The sequence below is a fragment of the Erpetoichthys calabaricus genome, chromosome 2 (assembly GCF_900747795.2).
Source record: "Erpetoichthys calabaricus chromosome 2, fErpCal1.3, whole genome shotgun sequence".
In the NCBI taxonomy this organism is placed as follows: Eukaryota; Metazoa; Chordata; class Cladistia; order Polypteriformes; family Polypteridae; genus Erpetoichthys; species Erpetoichthys calabaricus.
This window is the reverse complement of record NC_041395.2, coordinates 136282467-136304777: the sequence shown is the minus strand read 5'-3', so window position 1 is coordinate 136304777 and position 22311 is coordinate 136282467. Positions and strand designations below refer to the sequence as shown.

Here is a 22311-nt window from a genome sequence, read left to right as displayed (position 1 = left end):
ATGCTTTTTAACAACAACAATACCACAAGGACAACTGAATCTGGCATACTGGGTCCACTGGTTTATCACCCACTCCTACTGTAAAGCATACTCTGAAATGAAGCAACTCTCTTGCACACTACTAAAAGGCATTTAAAACAGCAGTGATGTCAATACATGGAAAAACACTGCAGAAGTCTTGACTGTGGTCACATTAAGTCACTAGAATATAAAATTGTACAATCCAATTAATAAAAAAAGGCAACTAAAGTATTGAAACAACTTGAAAAGCACTCACAAGCTCCTAGATGCTTACAGTTGGAGAGCCATGACCTCTGACATGGCTCTAGTACAAACAGAGAAAAAATTCTAAGAGCTCAAGCATTTGGGTTTACATGCAATACTTTAAAACCTCACAATTTTTTTCCAAAACTAAAGTAGCAAACAAGATACCACTCTGCACACTACCAGCCTGACACTTTTTTTTTCTTACCGTATCCATATTACACACTCCCGTATCTTAATCTTACTAGAGTACGCTATCTGTCTCCTTTGTTTGCTTGCAGCTTTATAGAGTTGCTTCCATGCCTGTGTTATAAAAGGTGTCAATGTGGGAAAACATATTGTATAACAAGTTCTCCTTGTATGTGTCACTGAAGGACATGAAACGAGGACGACTGGTGAAGGAGGGTTCCACAATCAGTTTTTCCTGGGTCTTCAGAGGTCGCTTCATTTTAGCACTCGATTCTTCTGTATTCTTTGTTAACTTGCAAGTCAATGCTAACTGTAACACTATTTTCTCTGTAAAGAATATGGGAAGGTGTTGATCTGTTTTTTTCTTCCTTGAAAGGTTAAAGAGTTTTCATTCACATCCCTAAAAGATGCCAACTTTAAAGCTGATCTGTGTAAGTTAACTATATTTTTATATAGATATTTATTGTGTGCATTAATATTTCCAAAAACACTTGGAACACCTTGCGTATGAATACAAGTTTTACTTGTACTGTCTTGGTAAATTAAAGTTCTACCAGAAGTTACTCAAGTTAAAATTCATTTGTGAAGCTATAGCTGGATTATTCCCGACTTTAAATGAATACGTCATTTTGACTTCTTTTGCATGTGTTTATCCTCATGTACTTGAATATTTCATAATGAAAAATGCTAAAGAACTGTTTGTAGTACCAGGGTGTTGTAACATGTTAGCAATAATGGATGTAGTGAAAAGTCAAGCAAAATAACACCTTTTAGTGGCCAACTAAAAGATTACAATATACAAGGTTTCAAGGCAACTCTGGCCCCTTCTTCAGAACTTGATTATACCTATGTTCCGGAATCTTAGATTAAAATCGCCCAATAGGAGGAGCATTTTTTCTGGAACCAGTCTATATTTTTTCGGAAAGTATTAATGTGTCCTGTTTGTCCGTTTTTTTTAAATCGGACTAGGGGACCAAATGTGTCGACTTTCTCTTGTTCCTCTAATGTTTGAGCTTGGGGTCTATTTATTTGCTACCAAGTTAGGGCTAAGATCGACTGGGGGATTAGAAATGTCTATTTTAAGATTAGGGTCTATTTTTGCAACATTTTTAAGTTTAGGGACACAATTTTTTTGTTGTTTCTGATGTTCCCTGGTTAAGTTTAGTGTTGTGCTGGGGTTGGGATTGGTGTTAAAAGGAGCAGGACTCCGTTGCTTTCCATACACATGTGGCTGTGTAGCCTTGGTGTGTATACTTCAACCGGAATCGTCATTTCCCTTTTTGTGATGTGTTTATGAAAGAGGTGTTGTCTCCCGGTTTGGGCTCCAATGGCTGACCTGTCTGAATGGGCTTGTAGTTCATCTTTGGTCCCTTTTCCGGTACTGGCATCACCTCCCCATGCAAGTGAGTTATGGTGTCCGAGTGCATACTAGAAAGATCTGTCGTTGGACCCGGCTGGGCTTCAATGGATGATCAGCTTGAATGGGCCTTTTAGTCACCTTTGGTCCACTACCCAGTTCCAATTCCAGCCTCTCCAGGTTAGGACCATTGCATCTGGATGCTGTTTCCGAGTGAGGCCTTACTATGATTAGCCTAGGATTCTCCCTTGGACATTTTCCTTCCCTTGACTCCTTCTCCAACCCTACTACTTTAGGGTTAAGACATAAGAATGGAGACTTCGGTGAATTTAACAGATTTCTGCAGACCTATAAAATGTTACCCTAGGATTCTTTTTCAGCAGCACTGCGCTCTTGCTGTGATCTCTGCAGTATGCCCACAACTAGGGAAAGCAGCAACAGTACTGAATTACCGAATTTGCTAACAGCTCAGCTTACTATTGATTGGGGAACATTCAGGTCTTCTGAAAGGACTTAGTGGCCTGTTCAAGCTATATGCATTACTTTAACTCTTCTTTTAAGATAAGTCCAACACAGTGATGTGAAAAAGTATTTGACCCTTTCCGATTACCTCAATTTTTGCTTATTCTTAAAAGTTTACTAATATCCAACCAAATTTAGTATAATACAAAAGACAACCAGAGTTAACACAATACAGTAATCCCTCCTCCATTGCGGGGGTTGCGTTCCAGAGCCACCCGCGAAATAAGAAAATCCGCGAAGTAGAAACCATATGTTTATATGGTTATTTTTATATTGTCATGCTTGGGTCACAGATTTGCGCAGAAACACAGGAGGTTGTAGAGAGACAGGAACGTTATTCAAACACTGCAAACAAACATTTGTCTCTTTTTCAAAAGTTTAAACTGTGCTCCATGACAAGACAGAGATGACAGTTCTGTCTCACAATTAAAAGAATGCAAACATATCTTCCTCTTCAAAGGAGTGCGTGTCAGGAGCACAGAATGTCACATAGATAGAGAAAACAATCTCTAGCAAACAAATCAATAGGGCTGTTTGGCTTTTAAGTATGCGAAGCACCGCGGCACAAAGCTGTTGAAGGCGGCAGCTCACACCCCCTCCGTCAGGAGCAGGGAGAGAGAGGGAGAGAGAGAGAGAGAGAGAGAGAGAGACAGTTTGTTTTTCAGTCAAAAATCAATACGTGCCCTTCAAGCTTTTAAGTATGCGAAGCACCGTGCAGCATGTCGTTTCAGGAAGCAGCTGCACAAAAGATAGCAATGTGAAGATAATCTTTCAGCATTTTTAGACGAGCGTCCGTATGTCTAGGTGTGCGAACAGCCCCCCTGCTCAATCCCCATACGTCAGGATCAGAGAAAGTCAGCGCAAGAGAGAGAAAAGTAAGCAATCTAGCTTCTCAGCCATCTGCCAATAGCGTCCCTTGTATGAAATCAACTGGGCAAACCAACTGAGGAAGCATGTACCAGAAATTAAAAGATCCATTGTCCGCAGAAATCTGCGAACCAGCAAAAAATCCGCGATATATATTTAAATATGCTTACATATAAAATCCGCGATGGAGTGAAGCCGCGAAAGGCGAAGCGCGATATAGCAAGGGATCACTGTACATAGTTTTTACATTATCATTTGATTTATTGAAGGAAAATAGTTCACCAACCATCAATCCACAGAACATTACTCCAAAAGTAGCTGGAGTAATCAATGTGTTTTTTGGCAAATGTTTGCCTTTACTGTATGTTCCTCTTGTTTACCAGTAGTGTTCGCCTTGCAACTCTCACATGGATACCATTTTTGCCTATTGTCACTCTCTCTAATGGTACAATCAAGAAATGCTGACATTAACTAAGATGAGAATATCCTACAGTTCCTTAGACGTTCACATGGGTTCTTCTATGACTTACCCTGTTGCATTTTTCTATGCATCCTTTTTTTAAGTAATTTTGCAAGGCTGGCTGCATCTGGACAGATTTACCACTGTTCCAGGTTTTCTACATTTAGAGATGTTGGCTTACGTGGTTGTTCACTGGAGTCTGACAGTTTGAGAGACTGCTTTATATCCCTTTACTGATTTATATTTTTAGGAACTTTCTCAGTTGTTCTGTAATTCATTTTGATTGAGGGATGGTGTTTTGCTTGTTGTAACCATTTAGCCAACTTCACAATGCTGGAATGGTTCTATTCAAGTGATGTCTAGATTTACTAAGGCTGTCAGAAATCAGGCTTGACTGACCTGAGCTGTGAGGAAGCAGTGCTAACACCAGTACTGCCGTGCCTCCCTGACATAAAATTCTACTCAGAGTCTTTTATCTCTCTCTCTGCCTATTCCTATCTCCTATCAATATGTCTAATACCCACACAGCCTGTAATGCAAGGGATCAGCGTTATATGCTTGGGGGACTGCTCCAGTCACTCCCCCAATCTGCGCTACACAGCAAGAAGCATCACATACTTTATCCAGGTTTGAAAAGGCAATGTTCAATGAATCAAAGTAGAACAACAAAGTATTTTCATAATATTCTCATTACGGTCAGCTAATGTACCCCCAAATTAAAATACTGTGAGTTTTTTTCCTTTTAATTAAATAAACGCATGCAAAATGGAAATCCAGCTGGAACACCAACTGGGTAATGACATTACATACACATGTATGATATACTCTGTAAACTATTTTTTCATGCGCAAAGAAGACTGAGCAGTACTGCAAAGCATGAAGTGGAGTACACTTACAGTATGCATGTGTGAAAGTTTCTGTGCATTTGTGATGCAAAATATGGCAGGTAGCACATTATGTGGTAGTAAAATCACAATCCAACATGGTTTCTACAGCTCTGTGATGTCACACTGGTCTCACAAAGCTCCCATAAATAAATATTTTCACAGACAGCATTTATTTTAATTTTCAGTTTCAATGTTTTGAAATGACAATTACGGAGAACAAAATATCCCTGTAGAATATTTTATTCTTTAGGAATATTGGTGCCTGAAGACCTTTTTAAGGCACTATACATTAAAAGAGAAAATGTCATATCTGATGAACTAGAATCATCTTTTGCATACTTAAATAGGAAAACCTGAAATGTGCTTCACATGCATTTGCAGGATTTCTAGGCATAGTAATGTTGTTTATTTAAAAATGCATTTGCATGATAATATAAACACTGACATTCCTTCTCAGAATTCATAATCCATCTCAATAAAAGGTCAAGTTTCTGTGCAGCGGTCTGTGTGTTCATCCATTCCCTACATCTTTGTGGTGTGCCACCTTTTGGAATGACAAACAATTTTAGCAATAAAATGCATTGCCTTTGTTGTTCTAATAGATTCTGCATTAAAATATTAACACTGCTTTTATGGAATCCATTCTGAATGGCACATAACAGATATATATGTATTGCATGGTGCACTGCAAATGTTAACATGGAAGTCGACGCTGATAACTTAAGTTTCAGCCTGTCTTAGACGGTAGCACAAATAGTATAGTTTATAATCCCATTTGATGTGAGTGAAAGAAAGAAATGGAGGAAGAGGAGAAATCTGTTTCCTCATAAATGGTCGCAACTCTGAATTTCCATACTTTTTATTCTTCTACATTTATGTGTCATTTTTCAAGTCAGTACAGCTCACTCCACAATCACAAAATTTAAAGTGTATGCAAACATGACCCACATCAGGCAACTCCTACAAACAAAGGAGCTACCATGAGATAGCCAGAGAGATGGCACTATGGAACAGTTAATAAGCTGTCTCATGGGAGCATATGCTTCACTTCTGAACCTTGCCAGATACTACCACTTAATAAGTCAGTACTAAAGTACGGCTGTATAACATTTATGTTTTATTTATTATTGTACTAAAACATTTTTTGAAATGCACGGGGGAATGTATGTTGTGGAATGTACTTTACTAGGCACAACAGCAAAAAAGAATTTTGTTGTCTTTATGACTTCTCTTTATGTAAAAACAGAATTTGTTTGCTCTTCATGCACAGCTTTGTTTTTTTTCCAAGCTAAAGACTTGAAAATTTACCACACAGATATCTCCTGCCATAAATCAGTTTTCTGAGATAAATCTTTTTTGAGCCTTGCCTACCTCAGCTGACTTCAATGACTCAAATCTCCCAACAACCTGGGATCACCTACTATATTTAAATATAATAACTTACCCCCACTTTTAATTTACAGTAAAGTCTGAAATGATACCAAGACAAATCCATGAAAAAGAGCTACAGTTTCAAAATTGTGAATGGTAGAAACACTACAACAAAAAGTGCCACACAGATAGCATTAAGTAATGCATGTGAAAAATGTTTTGTGGTTAAATAAAACAAAACAGGAATTTTCTGGTCTAAATGCCAGGCCTCATGCTTGGAGCAAACCATATACTGTAAAACTTACAACATAAAGAAGACTCAAGAACACAGTACAGGTCTTGTATAAAATTAAACAAAATTGAAAGTTTCAACTGGATTATAATTAGGGCCGGGAAAATGTATCAAAATTTTGATTTGATATTTAAGAAAAATCAGTATGCAAAAACCAATTTTATAATAGTCAGCACTTCTAAAACTTCTTCTAAATGTTAAATAAAATCTTCAAAATTTCCAGTGCCTTTTCTAAGCACATCTATGGCAACCTCAAGCAACTGATTGTCCAAAACTCTATGTATGCCTCAGCAGCAAGTGGCACATCTCCCTGCCTACAGAAAAGGTGTGGCACCTGTGCACATATCTACACGACAGATCAGGTAGTTATACCACATTGCCAGCAGGAGCATAAAATAAAGGGTTTGTTCACATGCAAATCTGCTAATGTAGTCTACCTAATCATGTGCATAAGGTGCCCCAACACTCGACTGTATGTAGGGGAAACTGGTCAGACACTGTGCCAGCGAATGAACTCACATAGATTTCATATCAATCAGAACAGTGTTGATCTCCCGGTGGCAGCACACTTTAACAGTAATGGCCACAGCATAAAGGATCTGGGGGTCATTGTGCTTCTGGGTAATTTCAAGACCCAACAGGAGCGGAGAGAATGGGAATACAAACTTATGCTTAAATTCAATACTCTACAAAACGGTCTGAATAGAGACAAGAGTTTTATGACCAGATATGTGGAGTAACGGACTGATTGACCAACTGACTACATCAGAGGCCTGTCTTACAGACAACGCACTTCAAAAAAAAAAACCTTACAGGACTTTCTCTAGTGATGGTTATCTTATCTGTACATTTTATTAGTTCATTGTTCTCTTCTTTAAGGGTTAATTCATCTAAGGTTTATTAATTTTGCTAACATTTGAACAAAAAGGTTAAGATGAAAGAAAAAAATCACTTTGCTCTCCCAATATAAGCTAGAGTATTTTTCAGTTTCTTTGTTACACCTTGCCTGATGAAGAGGCCTTAGCCGCATTTGTAATCTATTTAGTTAGCCAATAAAAGGTGTCATTTCACCCTACTCTCTCCTGTATGTTGCCAGAAGAAGAAGAGTTGAAAACTGGTAGGATTAGCTCTGCTGTTGGTACATGGTTTGGTTTCACTTGGGAAGACAGTTCAAGCAGTATTAACATCTAGAGATAAAACAGGTCAATACTTATGAAGAAGCCATCCAGCCAAGTTTCAGAGAACAGTCACTGTGCTGTTGCATTCCGTATAAGTAGACAAGCAGCTGGTGGAAGGAGACAACAGCTGCAGCGACTTACCATACTGCAAAACACACTTAACTTGTGCACTAAAAATACTCATACATTGTAAGTGATCAGATAACTACACTAACGAATAATTCACTCCATCTCTACTCTCTGTACTGAAATGCTACAAATGGGAATAAAGGCTGTAGCCTTTTTTTTTTTTAATACAAAGATGCGCATTGGCTCAGTTAACAATTTACCAATCACCAATGAAGTCTTTTTTAATGAAAATCTGATGATTTAGATCAGCAACTGATCAATCAGAGCATCTATAATATTTTGAGTATCACACATTAATTTTACATTAACATTTATAAACACCACATCATGGTGATCTTTACATCGGTTAAAATTAGTGGAGGAAGTCAGATATACAACCATATCACTTTTTTGGGCAATTATTAGTATAAGATAATAAAATATCAATGAAATGAAAATGTGTGATTTTTATAAAGCCAAACTTTAACAGAAAGATATTACTTCACTATTAATTGTGATTTAATGTGAAAGTAAAGTTTTGCTTGAAATGGCTTAGTTTCCACTGAAATATTAATGCCCTTTTCAAAATTTCAACCACTCCTTTCAGATTTTTCCCTGGTGCCAACTAGGGCTGCAACGATTAGTCGATGTAATCGACAACAAACAATCGTCGACGTGGATTTTTTATTGTCGATGCATCATAAACAGAACCTTCGATAGAGGCTCCAGTCACAAAGAACCACATTGGTTTTTGTAACTGCAATGCACTAAATGAACGTCTGGGGGCAGTATCATTTGTTACTGTATGTCAAGACTGCACGCAGTCCTGCCAATGAAGAAGAACGTCTGAGGAGAAGAAGAATGTAGAGAAAAATAAACGTGGTTGCAATGGCGAATCCGATAGAGGAGGGGGAAGGAGATGGAAAAAAATTGAGACAGAAACTTTCTAAAGTGTGGGAGCACTTCACCGAAAAAGAAAAAAAAGCTGAATGCAGATTATGTAAACCAGAGCTTTCTTTTCATGGCAGCACCACAGCGATGCATGAGCATCTGAAACGCAAGCATCCTGGAGCTGTGATGCTGCCATCACTTGACGGGTAAGTTTTAGCAAGTAAAGTTAGTGTCACGTGTTAACGTTGATGTTTGTACTATAATGTGTATATCAAGGTTTCGACAATGATAGTTAACCCTTAAACTGACACATACTTGGGGGTTAATGCACTCCTGGATGCCAAATACTTTTTAGCTGCACTTTAATTAAACGTCACAATTCACAAAGTAAATGTGAAATTGTAATGGAACACATTTTTTTTCATGCAAAGAGCATCACAATTACTGCAACACTGATCATTTTACACACTGCAAACAAACTGTAAAAACTATAAAAAAAAAACAAAAAAAAAACACTACAATGATCTCTTATTATATGTTCAAGGTGCAACTGAAGCCATTGATGAAATTCAGCAAATCACCGAGCCAACTGCACTTGAACTGGCTGCACGCAAACACACAGAGGTAAACGCTGATGATTGCAGGCTCGTCTAGTGCAGCGGCTGAATCCCAGAGACAGTGGGGCTGCAGTTCTGCCGGGGCCGGCAGTGGTTGTGAGCTGGCTGCTCAAAGAATATACGGCACTGACTGATCAGCTCCGCTGTGCTGGCAAATTGCTCTGTGAAGCAAATATAGCGGTTGCAGGATTCAATGAATGTACGTCGCCGAATATACTCGCCCCCCTGCATGCTGGCAAATTACACTGAGACAAGACTATAGCCAGTTGCAGCATTCAATGAATATACATCGCCAAATACACTCGGCTCTGGCGTGCTGGCAAAGTGCACAGAGAAACAATTTTAGCCGGTTGCGGAGTTTAATTAAGTGTATGTCACCGCATATACTTGGCTTCGGCGTGCTTCCAAATTGCACTGAAAACCGACTCTAGCCGGTTGCGGCGTTCAACAAATGTACTTTTCCTAATATACTCCACTCTGGCGTGCTGGCAAATTGCTGTGGTAAATGGCGGTTTAAGGGTTAAGTGACAATAATTTCAGTTATGTTTGCTATCGTGTTTGGAGCTATAGTAAACGAGTAAATAGGAGTAGCTGAGCCGTCCTAGTTTTTTTTCTTCTTTTTTCTTATAATATTTGAGTTCATATGAATAGTAAACCATCTCTAACTAACGTCAGGTAACTTGTGTTTTGGAGTATATCAGTAATTAGCTTGTTACATATTTTAGTCCGTTATTTTTTTATTTTGGCATAATATAGTACATGATGTGATAAACTACAACACTTTTCCTTCAGAGTGTTATGATTAAAACCAGAGGCGACCTTTGGGGGTGGCGACTAGGGAAATCGCCCCAGGCCCCACGCCTGAGGGGGCCCCGCGATAGGAGATTCTTTTGTCACCGTCAGCTCATCATACAAATATGCGGGGCCTCTGCAAGACATTCAAATCCGTTATAGACTGAAATATGGCACATGATTTCTTCTAATTCCTGTGACCATTGCGAGTGCGGAAAGAAGCTTTTCAAAGTTGAAACTTATCAAAAATTATCTACGGTCAACAATGTCGCAAAACAGACTGTGCAGTTTAGCTATTTTGTCAATCGAAAAGGAACTTGCCTCAACATTGGACTACGAGGATCTTATCAACGATTTTGCTCAGCGAAAAGCCAGAAAAGTGGAGTTCCGTCTGTGACTGTCAAAGCAGCTGTTTGGTAAGTGTTTGTTTTATTACAAGTGTTCTGGTTCTCCATAATTAAATAAATTTGCCAACTCCAGCGGGTTCGGCAGAAATGACTGTTATCTACTTTGTTAATTTTGCATGCAAAATGTTTCTGAATCATTAATTAAGTTGGCTAAAGGCCACTAAACCAATATAAGAACAATTACAATACGTAATATAATCAAATGACCAATGGTACCTACATAAGGCACCATGTTTTTTAACAAAAATAAGGTGTACAGCATTAGAGGCGGACAAGCTCATGAGCGTGGTGGTACGGTATATAGCCTACACTTATGGCTCTCGGCCCTGCATATGACACTCGCCCAAGGCCCCGCGTACTCCTAAGGCCGTCTCTAATTAAAACATCTTTCTCTGTCTGCAAAATCACTCGTGTATTCCTGCTACCTCTACTCCCTCTGAGCGTCTCTTCTCAGCAGCTGGGAACATTGTCTCAAAGAAGAGAGCCAGCCTCACACCAGAGCATGTCGAAATGCTCATGTTCCTGCACTGCAATCAGGAATATATGAACTGAATCTTTTATAAACCGTACATTATTGTTTTATTTTATTTGAATTTAAAGCTTTATTTAAAATTTTGGACTTTAAGACACACTAGTGGCCATTTTTGGTTAAGTTAAATGCACTTTTTTTGTTTACAGACTATGTGCACATTAGTTTGTATCGTTTAATTTTTTTTTTTTTTTATTATTGTGATGATGACACTAATATAAAACATCTGATTATTTTCAAATTCATATGTTTCACTGGTTGTTATTTTAATTTGATTATTATTAATTTTAATCGTGTTAATGCAGAGACATCAGGGTGACATTCACAGGTGGACAGACGTGAGCAGATGAGGTAAGACATGCACTGGAGTCCAGAACAGGATGTGCAACCACAGGTCGCAGGCATCAAAACAGTCAGGCATGAAATAATCGCGACTAATCGAAAAATAAATTGAACGATTAGTCTACTACCAAAATAATCATTAGTTGCAGCCCTAGTGCCAACCCTGTAAAGTATATGTTTATTCCATAGAGAATGAGATTCAAAAAACTGTTAAGAACAACAGTTGCAAAACATGAGCTGCCCGACTACAAATGTAGTACTTACTGTGCTTCAGAATGTTATAATTACCTGCACACATGATATAGACTGTTACAGACAAGAAAGGCATGTATATGGAAATCCATAATTTGGAACCAATAGATATTTTCAAAAATCATATGTAAATAATAAAACATTCAAAAACAGAGAGAGGAGGCGAAAGAGCAATGTATACTGTGTAACCACAAGTGGGTACCATTTAGCCCCAAACCACAGACACAATAATGCCCAAACACAATTCAGGTTCAAATAAAAAGGTTTTTATTCACCTCTAACACCTCCTTTACAAGAACATCAGCCACAATACACAAATACAAATTCTCTCCTTCCACTTCCAAGAGTGTTGCCCTCTGCCTCCCAAAACTGATTAAGTGAGGTGGCGGGCTTTCTTTAAAATTCGAGCAGGGAATTGTTTCCGGTGTCATGCCCAAGTTGTCTGGAGCACTTCCAGGTCATGCAAAAACCTGGGCAGTCCTCACCTAGCAGCGCCCTCTGGGGTAACCAAAGACCATGACAAGGCTGCGTTTTCAACTCCTATGTCAACCTGCAGGTATCCTAATCGGATTGAACCCTGAGGAACACTGCTAACTATTACACTGGGGAATGAACTACACCAGATACAGTGAATTCACCCAGTCCATGCATTACAGTATGGCCTTCTGGGCAGGTATGAATACATCCTTTATTCTGGCCAGGATGCCTGTTTTTCCTCCCTGGCACCTACAACAGACTGGCAGAAACAGATGCCAGTAAAGCAGGCAAAGTGTTGAACACAATAAAATTGAAACTTAAATATATGTGGAGGAGATAAATAACAAACACAGATGGAAAAAACATGGTGTTTGAGCAGTTTCTTTGAGGCAAAGCTATTCATGAAATTGTCAAATTTAAAAAGAAAATGCTTCCTTTTCTGATATTTCATATCATTTCATATATCATCTAGTCAATCTTTAAGATGTGTTTAGAACATACTGAGATATACTGAATAACTTATTTTGGGTCAAATAATCTCAATAATATTAATTATTAGAGGAAAACTGAAAAATACTGTCCGCAACAATAAAAACAAAAAAAATAAATAAATAAATAACTGCTGCCACAAATATATTTACCAAATACTGATTCATGGGCCTTAAAAATCATTCAATTGCAATTTAATTTTTGTTTAAGACATTTTGCTGACATTTACTGCAACTTGTCTTTTACCCCAGTGGTCCCCAACCTTTTTGACAGCAAGGACCACTTTATTAGATGCAAAATTTTCCACGGACCGGTCCGGGGGGGCAGTTTTATACACAATTTACATAACATTTCTATTATAATTAAGTTATTAAGCAGTTCGCATACGTTTGCAACCTGAGATTTGTCTTCTTTTTTTGCATATAACAAAGACATATGCTTTGCATTTGCCATTCCAACCGACTGCACATCACAAACATTAACACTGTTATCGTTTTTTTCGTGTCTGCCGTTTCTATAGGAGGGTGACAATGAGTTAAATTCCAATGGATGTTTTTCAAATGTTGACAAGCAATAAGCAAAAGGTATCACTGAAAACCACAGAAAACAAAAACAGCAAAAAAAAAAAAAAAAAAACAGTACGAGGAAAGTTCGAAGAAAGAATTTTTTTTACAATGTTTCTGTTTGGGGATCGTTGTGCAAACGTGCACATCTGAACTGCGACCACAGATCTAACTGCTCTGTGGATGATTCATTCAGGCATTTCAAGGTCACTTCGTTGTAATGAAAGCATCTGCTGAATGTACTTCGTAGTAACGCGATTTCTATAGACTCGTGTCATATGGGGAAACTGTCGGGACCATAAAAATACTTTGTTGTAATACTCTCTCACCTCGGTCTCTCTCCTCTCTCTGCGCCGCTGCAAAGCCCCGCCGGCCAGGCGTTCTGAAAAGTCTGAGTGAGTCTCCGTTGCCGGCAGTTCTCTCGCGGCCCGGCTGTCAGACGGCTGCGGCCCGGTAGTAGGTTGCGGACCGGTGGTTGGGGACCCCTGTTTTACCCCATTAACTTGAGCACTATCAAACTTGCGAATCGGGTGTGGGAATTACGGGGTCTTGTTTAGGGAGACACCTGGGGAAGCTTAAGTGTGATGCGCAGCCCCTAACCCTGTGGAGGAGATGCCTTATGACTTCACTTCTGCTCCCACAACATGAAAGAACAACTAACACTACAAGATGTTATTTGGAACTAGCAGCCAAAGAGTACAAAACTGTCCTAATAGAGACAACTCATTTACTGTTCTGTTCTTTCTGCACTTATTCACTCATGTTTTGAAAATCTTATCCTGTTGCCTCTTCTGGCTGGGACCCCAACCATTATGTCTCTTAATTTGTACTTACAACTTGAAAGACTGGATTAAAACTATTTCCCATTTCTGAAACTGCAACACCACACGACATGCAATACCGTCAATCTCTGTTCAACATGTTTAAAATGCATACCTACATAAAACCTTCTAAATCTACTTGCAGGGTTTCCTTTAAAAGTGAATGTAGATGTCATCAGTATCCATGGCTGGCTGGCTGGCTAGCTAGCTAGTTAGCTAGATACTTTATTAATCCCAAGGGGAAATTCATGTACTATTGTCAATTGTAAAGGATGAAAATGAAATAATGATTTTTTTTTTTTAATAATCTGTCGTTTTCAGCCAGATTTCAACACAAATGTTCATTAATAAGTTTTTTTTTTTTCTTTCAACTGGGAGGTATGACCATAACAACGAGAATGAAAGTACTGGAAAAAAGTTTAACTGGTCATCATTTTTAAAAGTATTGCAAGCCTTTTTTTTTAACAAAATGATTTAACTGTTGAGACTGCACTAGTCATGTAATAGTATGTAGCCTGCCCTGAAAGCCTAGGTGTCTCATACTTCACATGGAGATAATAGTTAACTACCCTAGCTGAACAAAAATTAGATGACAGCCTTTATTTTGTAAATCATCTCAACACTGCTGCTGACAAAACCAACAAATGTTCCTTCTGTGCTGTATGCCCATACAGGTCCCAGGCATACTTTAATTCCCTTTAAAAGGTATGCAACCTGGAAACTCCTCCTTATTCTATAGATCCTCTCTGAATGTAATTGTGGGATCCATAGTTGACGTTAGACAACAAGGTAACTATTCACTCACCCAGCTTTTTTCTTAAACCTTAAAAAGTTCTACACCCAAATATAGCATCTAAGATTGCTTTCAGGCTAACTTGGATCATCTATGGGTAAACTTTTCTTCTCTCATCTTCAAGAAAAGCAAATACTGATAACAGTCCACCTCTAAAGGCAAACACCAGATGTCTGTGTGACAGAACACTCATTTGAGACATACTGGTTTTAGGCACCTGCATATAGGTTCATTCTTGTGTCTAAAATAAAAAGACACATAGCAACATAGCACATTGCATCCAACCTCAGTGATCAATTTGCAAATCAAAGTTACATTTTTAGAATACATTTTTCAAAAGGTAATGACCAATTCTGTGGAAATACAAGTCTTACATTTCATGTACTCTGCAATCTGCATCTCCTGTAAAGATGCAAATAATCAGAAGCTCTCACCCTTTTCAAAGAGTGGACGTTTGATGCAGGTAACACCATCTGCAGTGGACTTTCTGGTTTTCTGTTAAAAGCAGGTATATTATAACTACTCACATTAATTGATTTCCCCAATGCAAAACTTGTCAATGAAGAAAGCTATACTCTGGGCTGTCAATATTTGTGACCTGACAAGATTCCAAAAAAATGAAATACTGCTATGGTCTACAAAAATTACAAATGTGTTATGAAAGTGGTGTTTCTCATTAAGTAAATCGGGTTTTACCTTAACTAAAGTTAACAAAGAAGCACATCTGAAACGGGTGACTTATCTTCCTAAACTGGGCTTTGCGTCAGAAACAGTTTCACTGAAAATGATTTGAAACATTGTCACATTTTATACAGATTGAAACTGCACCATTGTTTAATATATTTTTCATCCATACATCCATCCATCCATCCTCTTCCGCTTATCCGAGGTCGGGTCGCGGGGGCAGCAGATTGAGCAGAGATGCCCTGACTTCCCTCTCCCCGGCCACTTCTTCTAGCTCTTCTGGGAGAATCCCAAGGCGTTCCCAGGCCAGCCGAGAGACACAGTCCCTCCAGCGTGTCCTGGGTCTTCCCTGGGACCTCCTCTCGGTTAGACGTGCCCGGAACACCTCACCAGGGAGGCATCCAGGAGGCATCCTGATCAGATGCCCAAGCCACCTCATCTGACTCCTCTCGATGCGGAGGAGCAGCGGCTCTACTCTGAGCCCCTCCCGGATGACTGAGCTTCTCACCCTATCTTTAAGGGAAAGCCCAGACACCCTGCGGAGGAAACTCATTTCAGCCGCTTGTATTCGCGATCTCGTTCTTTCGGTCACTACCCATAGCTCATGACCATAGGTGAGGGTAGGAACATAGATCAACTGGTAAATTGAGAGCTTTGCCTTGTGGCTCAGCTCCTTTTTCACCACGACAGGCCGATGTAGGTCTGCGGATGCCGCACAGATCCACCTGTCGATCTCATGCTCCATTCTTCCCTCACTCGTGAACAAGACCCCGAGATACTTGAACTCCTCCACTTGGGGCAGGATCTCGCTACCAACCCTGAGAGGGCACACCACCCTTTTCCGGCTGAGGACCATGGTCTCGGATTTGGAGGTGCTGATTCCCATCCCAGCCGCTTCACACTCGGCTGCGAACCGATCCAGACAGAGCTGAAGATCACGGCCTGATGAAGCAAACAGGACAACATCATCTGCAAACAGCATTGACCCAATCCTGAGTCCACCAAACCGGACCCCCTCAACGCCCTGGCTGCGCCTACAAATTCTTTTCATAAAAGTTATGAACAGAATTGGTGACAAAAGGCAGCCCTGGCGGAATCCAACTCTCACTGGAAACGGGTTCGACTTACTGCCGGCAATGCGGACCAAGCTCTGGCACCGATCGTACAGGGACTGTACAGCCCTTATCAGGGGGTCCGGTACCCCATACTCTCGGAGTATCCCCCACAGGATTCCCTGAGGGACACGGTCGAATGCCTTTTCCAAGTCCACAAAACACATGTAGACTGGTTGGGCGAACTCCCATGCACCCTCCAGGACCCTGCTAAGGATGTAGAGCTGGTCCATTGTTCTGCGACCAGGACGAAAACCACACTGTTCCTCCTGAATCCGAGGCTCGACTATCTGATGAACCCTCCTCTCCAGGACCCCCGAATAGACTTTTCCAGGGAGGCTGAGGAGTGTGATCCCTCTGTAGTTGGAACACACCCTCCGGTCCCCTTTCTTAAAGAGGGGGACCACCACCCCGGTCTGCCAATCCAGAGGCACTGTCCCTGATGTCCATGCGATGTTGCAGAGGCGTGTCAACCAAGACAGTCCTACAACATCCAGAGCCTTGAGGAACTCTGGGCGTATCTCATCCACCCCCGGGGCCCTGCCACCAAGGAGTTTTTTGACCACCTCGGTGACCTCAGTCCCAGAGATGGGGGAGCCCACCTCTGAGTCCCCAGGATCTGCTTCCTCATTGGAAGGCATGTTAGTGGGATTGAGGAGGTCTTCGAAGTACTCCCCCCACCGAACCACAACGTCCCGAGTCGAGGTCAGCAGCGCACCATCCCCACCATATACAGTGTTGACACTGCACTGCTTCCCCTTCCTGAGACTCCGGATGGTGGACCAGAATCTCCTCGAAGCCGTCCGAAAATCATTCTCCATGGCCTCCCCAAACTCCTCCCATGCCCGAGTTTTTGCCTCAGCAACCACCAAAGCCACATTCTGCTTGGCCTGCCGGTACCTATCAGCTGCCTCCAGAGTCCCACTGGACAAAAGGGTCCTGTAGGACTCCTTCTTCAGCTTGACGGCATCCCTCACCGCAGGTGTCCACCAACGGGTTTGGGGATTGCTGCCACGACAGGCACAGCTCCGGTCAGCTGCCTCAACAATAGAAGCATGGAACATGGCCCATTCGGACTCAATGTCCCCCACCTCCCTCGGGATGTGGTCGAAGTTCTGCTGGAGGTGGGAGTTGAAGCTACTTCTGACAGGGGGCTCTGCCAGACGTTCCCAGCAGACCCTCACAACACATTTGGGCCTACCAGGCCTGACCGGCATCCTCCCCCACCATCGAAGCCAACTCACCACCAGGTGGTGATCAGTTGACAGCTCCGCCCCTCTCTTCACCCGAGTGTCCAAGACATGTGGCCGCAAGTCCGACGACACGACCACAAAGTTGATCATCGAACTGAGGCCTAGGGTGTCCTGGTGCCAAGTGCACATATGAACACCCCTATGCTTGAACATGGTGTTCGTTATGGACAATCCGTGATGAGCACAGAAGTCCAATAACAAAACACTGCTCGGGTTCAGATCAGGGGGGCCATTCCTCCCAATCATGCCCTTCCAGGTCTCACTGTCATTGCCCACGTGCACATTGAAGTCTCCCAGCAGAACGAGGGAGTCCCCAGAAGGTATGCCCTCTAGCACCCCCTCCAGGGACTCCAAAAAGGGTGGGTACTCTGAACTGCTGTTCGGTGCATACGCACAAACAACAGTTAGGACCCGTCCCCCCACCTGAAGGCGGAGGGAGGCTACCCTCTCGTCCACCGGGGTAAACCCCAATGAACAGGCTCCAAGTCGGGGGGCAATAAGTATACCCACACCCGCTCGGCGCCTCTCACCGGGGGCAACTCCACAGTGGTAGAGAGTCCAGCCCCTCTCAAGGAGATTGGTTCCAGAGTCCAAGCTGTGCGTCGAGGTGAGTCCGACTATATCTAGCCGGAACCTCTCAACCTCGCGCACTAGCTCAGGTTCCTTCCCCTTCAGAGAGGTGACATTCCACGTCCCAAGAGCCAGCTTCTGTAGCCGAGGATCCGACCACCAAGGTCCCCGCCTTCGGCCACCACCCAACTCACACTGCACCTGACCTCCTTGGCCCCTCCCATAGGTGGTGAGCCCATGGGAAGTAATACATTTTTGATAACCTAAATAATACTGATCTTGGAAGGCCATGTAACAAACACCATTATCAGTGCCGGACTAGTTCTGAGTTGAAGGGGTTTGGACCAATTAACTGGTGGTCAATTCTTCCAACTTTACAGACACAACTGTTCCAGTCGATCAGCCAACAAGCCAGGCAGGCACACAGAACATTATTAACAAACTAAAATAGAACTTTATTTGTCCCCTGGAGGAAATTTGGATTTTTACAAAATAATGTCTCATTTTAATGTTCCTGGGGGTATTTACAGTAGTACAAACTATGGGAGAATCGACAACTTTTTGTCTCAATACTAGTGTTTATAACGCTTCACTGGTTTTACTGTGTAATGACTCCATTATATATTATGCAACTCTTGACGTAATCAAAGTATACTGTACATGGAACTATTCTAAATATATGATTTGTAAGAAGACAGAGAATATCAAATCAATTTACAAATTTTAAACCATCTTGAAATATGACCGGTCCTTCTCCCTCAAACTTCAAAGGCAGATGTCATACTGTACAACAAAGCAAACGTGATTCATTCGGCAATTTCTCGTTTGAACCCACCTTGCACGGAAAAAGCACGGTAGACGCCACCTTCTCCATGGCCAGGTTCCGTATGCTGGGGGTCAGAGCACCCCTGCACGTTGGGCAGCACGTTAGCTTCTGGCGACATTGATTGCACACAAGATGTCCCGCGTGGCACTGCAGGATCGGCGGCAGCACATAGTCGAAACAGACTGGGCATTCAAAAAGGGAGGTGAGTTCGTGTTGCGGGGATCCCGGCCCCGAAATAATAGCGGCCGCAGTCGGAATGCTAGAAGATCCCGGGCCAACCGATATCGTTGCCGGAGCTGCAGGTGAAGGAGCATGCGGCTGCTGCTTACTGCACGTTTTGCTCGCACTGGGTCCGGTAGAGGACGGGCGGCTCATCGCTGGCAGGATAAACCATCGAACCGCGCTAGCTTGTGATTTGGTGTCGTTAGCGACGTTAACAGAAGACAAAGCCGAAAATATCCCACTTGCCAGTCGCAGAAAGACGTTATTACTTAATCAGCCCCTTCAGCGAATAAATCAAAGCAGCAAACTGACGTTTGCCAAACTGAATACAAGGCGACGTTCCCAAATGCCTGTTTCCAATGCGACCTCTGTACTCGTGAGTATTATTCCCCTCCCCTCTCCTGTTCTCGAACAGTGCAACCATGACGTCAGAAACGCGCTAAACGTGCTTACGCCACGCACCCACAACGTGTCCACCCGGCCCGCCCACTTGCCACTCAGACGGAAGAACAACATCGGCGACTCCCGGAAACGTATAAAACCCGTTTTTCGCCGGCAAAATAATATTAAAGTAAAAATGGAATAAATGAAAGAAAACAACAGAAAGAACATTGAACACAGATAATAGCGAAATTAGTTGAAATCGGAAGACTTTGAAGGGCAATATATTTGCTTATTTTTGTGTGATAGGTATTGTAGACTTTACTTTTGTAGAAATGACATTAATGAAGGTAACCTTGAAAATCGCATGTATGTAAACGTTAGCAATTATTACAGTTTAATTATGAAGTGTTCATTTAGGCTAGAGCAAAACAGAATGTTATGTAATAACTTTGAAGAGCGATTTTTCTACTTTTAAATCCAAAAAAGTAAGTGTTCAATACATTGTGTATCCCCTTCATTTACATCAAGGGAACCTACCTTGTTTCATTAACTGATTAATCTCCGTCATATTTTAAATCTCTCTCATTACGCTATTAAGAAAATAATTGCAGGTAAAGTACATATTGAGTAATTTTTTTATATAAAAAATATATCCGTCTCAAAAATCGAGGCGTGCGTGGTTGTGCATGAGCGTCCGTGTATCTCCTCGCAACCGTGGGGTTCAAATGAGTGAATCTGTGTAGTTCTAATTGTGTTGGAAGACAGAAAACTGTCAATTTACTACATACCATGTTCTTAAGACACGTCAATGACAAAACACAGAAGGAAAGGTGAAGTGTTGAAAATAAACTGCTCAAATAAATTAAAGGAACACTTTTTAATCAGAGTATAGCATCAAGTCAGTGAAACATCTGGGATATTGATCTGGTTAGTTAATTAGCAGAGGGGGTTGTTAATCACTTTCAGCTGCTTTGGTGTTAATGAAATTAACAACAGGTGCACTAGAGGGGCAACAATGAGACGACCCCCAAAACATGAATGGTTTAATAGGTGGAGGCCACTGACATTTTTCCCTTCTCATCTTTTCTGACTGTTTTTTCACTAGTTTTGCATTTGGCTACGGTCAGTGTCACTACTGGTAGCACGAGGTAGTGATGGGCGGAGTGAAGCCTCACGAACCATCAACACGTTTGAAGCAATTGTGTCGGAAATCGTATCGAAGCATCGAAGTACTGTATTTGACACTCACCTGTCTAGTGACACCTCCTGGCCATTTTCATTAACGTTACACAAATTTATGATCCACTGCAATGACGTCTGTTACATCTCTTATTGCTTTTTATTTTCGCAGCTACAGACTGACAACGAAGAGAAGGGTTCGTCAGCAGCTTCTAGTGTCTGATGTCTAAAAAATACAAATATAACTAACGCCGACAGGCAGAATGCACTATTGGATAGCAAGAGTTTAAACAAAATAAGACGCCTCACCTCATGGATTCCCGGCTCTTTTAATTAGTATTTACTTTTGCACTGTATCATTATAATCGCTCCTGTTATTAGTATTATAATTAACCCTGATCTTTTCTTGAGATCACATTTAATAGCCTTAAATGTTTTCTTTGGTCTGACTTAATTAAAACGGAGTAGACAGAAAATAAAGGTTTATCCCTGTACTTTGCCATGATATAGGTAAGCACATTTGAGAAAGAAAATGTGAAATCCTTAAATCACAGATGTTATTACTCGATCAAGTATTAAAATAAATTCATTTATTAATACTTTACAATATTTTTTGGAGCTCAAAAGTAACGAGTTCGCTACAAAGAAAAGACGCCGTCAGTGGCTAAATTAACTAAGGTGGTTGCTTTTCAAATTCTAAGAGTAGTGCTAGCTCGATTTCGATCCGAACTAAAGACTCATCATAATTAATGATAATTTAAAAAATAATCTGAGTGAAATCTTTATAACCAATTTGAACTAAATAATTTTGAGAGATACTGTGGAAGGATCGCATAAGAGATCTGTTCGGGAATCATCCCCACTTAGAATCGCCATCAAAATGCGATAACTAATTGCGTAAGGCAGCTCACGTATTTACATTAATTCATCTTCTATTCATCGCCATTTGACGTCCATGAACCCCTCCATTGAATAAGGTGATAACAGACCCACTGTGGTAGATCAGGTTGAATTTGCTCTGCTGCACCAAACATTCAAAGGTGTCAATCCGGAGCACATCAGAGAGACTGAGAGACATGGCGCAGATCAGTCACCGGCACACCAACACACAGAGACACTCCGAGGTGTGCAGTGCACTTCTCAAGGTCGGCATTAAAGATCCTCTTGAGTACTGAGGCAACAACAAAAAGCAGCGGGATAAACACATCTAGACCTGCTGCCGAAAAAGCATTTGCTTTTAACAACAGCATCTCTCCTTCGTGAACACATCTTCAAGGTCCGGACAGGCGATCAGTAAAAAGTTGACTTAGTCACAGCACAGTGCAATAATAAAACATTTCCTAAAACATATAGTTGTCCAGTCTGTATCATTCCTAAGCAATCTTCCAGTTATAGAGGCGCAAACCCAGTTACTAACACATTTATCGTGTAGCTGTCCCCCCCAAACACTCAAAGTAAGAACACATTCCACCTTATTAATTTAATATCCTCACAGGTGGCGCAGTGGTAGTGCTGCTGCTTTGCAGTAAGGAGACTGTGGAAGATTGTGGGTTTGCTTCCCGGTTCCTCCCTGTGTGGATAGCGCTTTGAGTACTGAGAAAAGCGCTATATAA

At 41.3% G+C, this 22311-nt stretch overlaps 1 protein-coding gene across 1 annotated transcript in view; it reads right to left on the bottom strand.

The window, feature by feature from the left end:
* LOC114646367 (E3 ubiquitin-protein ligase SIAH2) overlaps positions 1–19571 on the bottom strand; it is a 28176-nt gene extending 8605 nt beyond the window's left edge. The window contains exon 1 of the mRNA XM_028794541.2: positions 18923–19571. Coding sequence (XP_028650374.1) covers positions 18923–19288 — 366 coding nt within the window. The 5' untranslated portion in view covers positions 19289–19571. The remainder of the gene's footprint in view (positions 1–18922) is intronic.
* Between the last annotated feature and the right edge of the window lie 2740 nt (positions 19572–22311).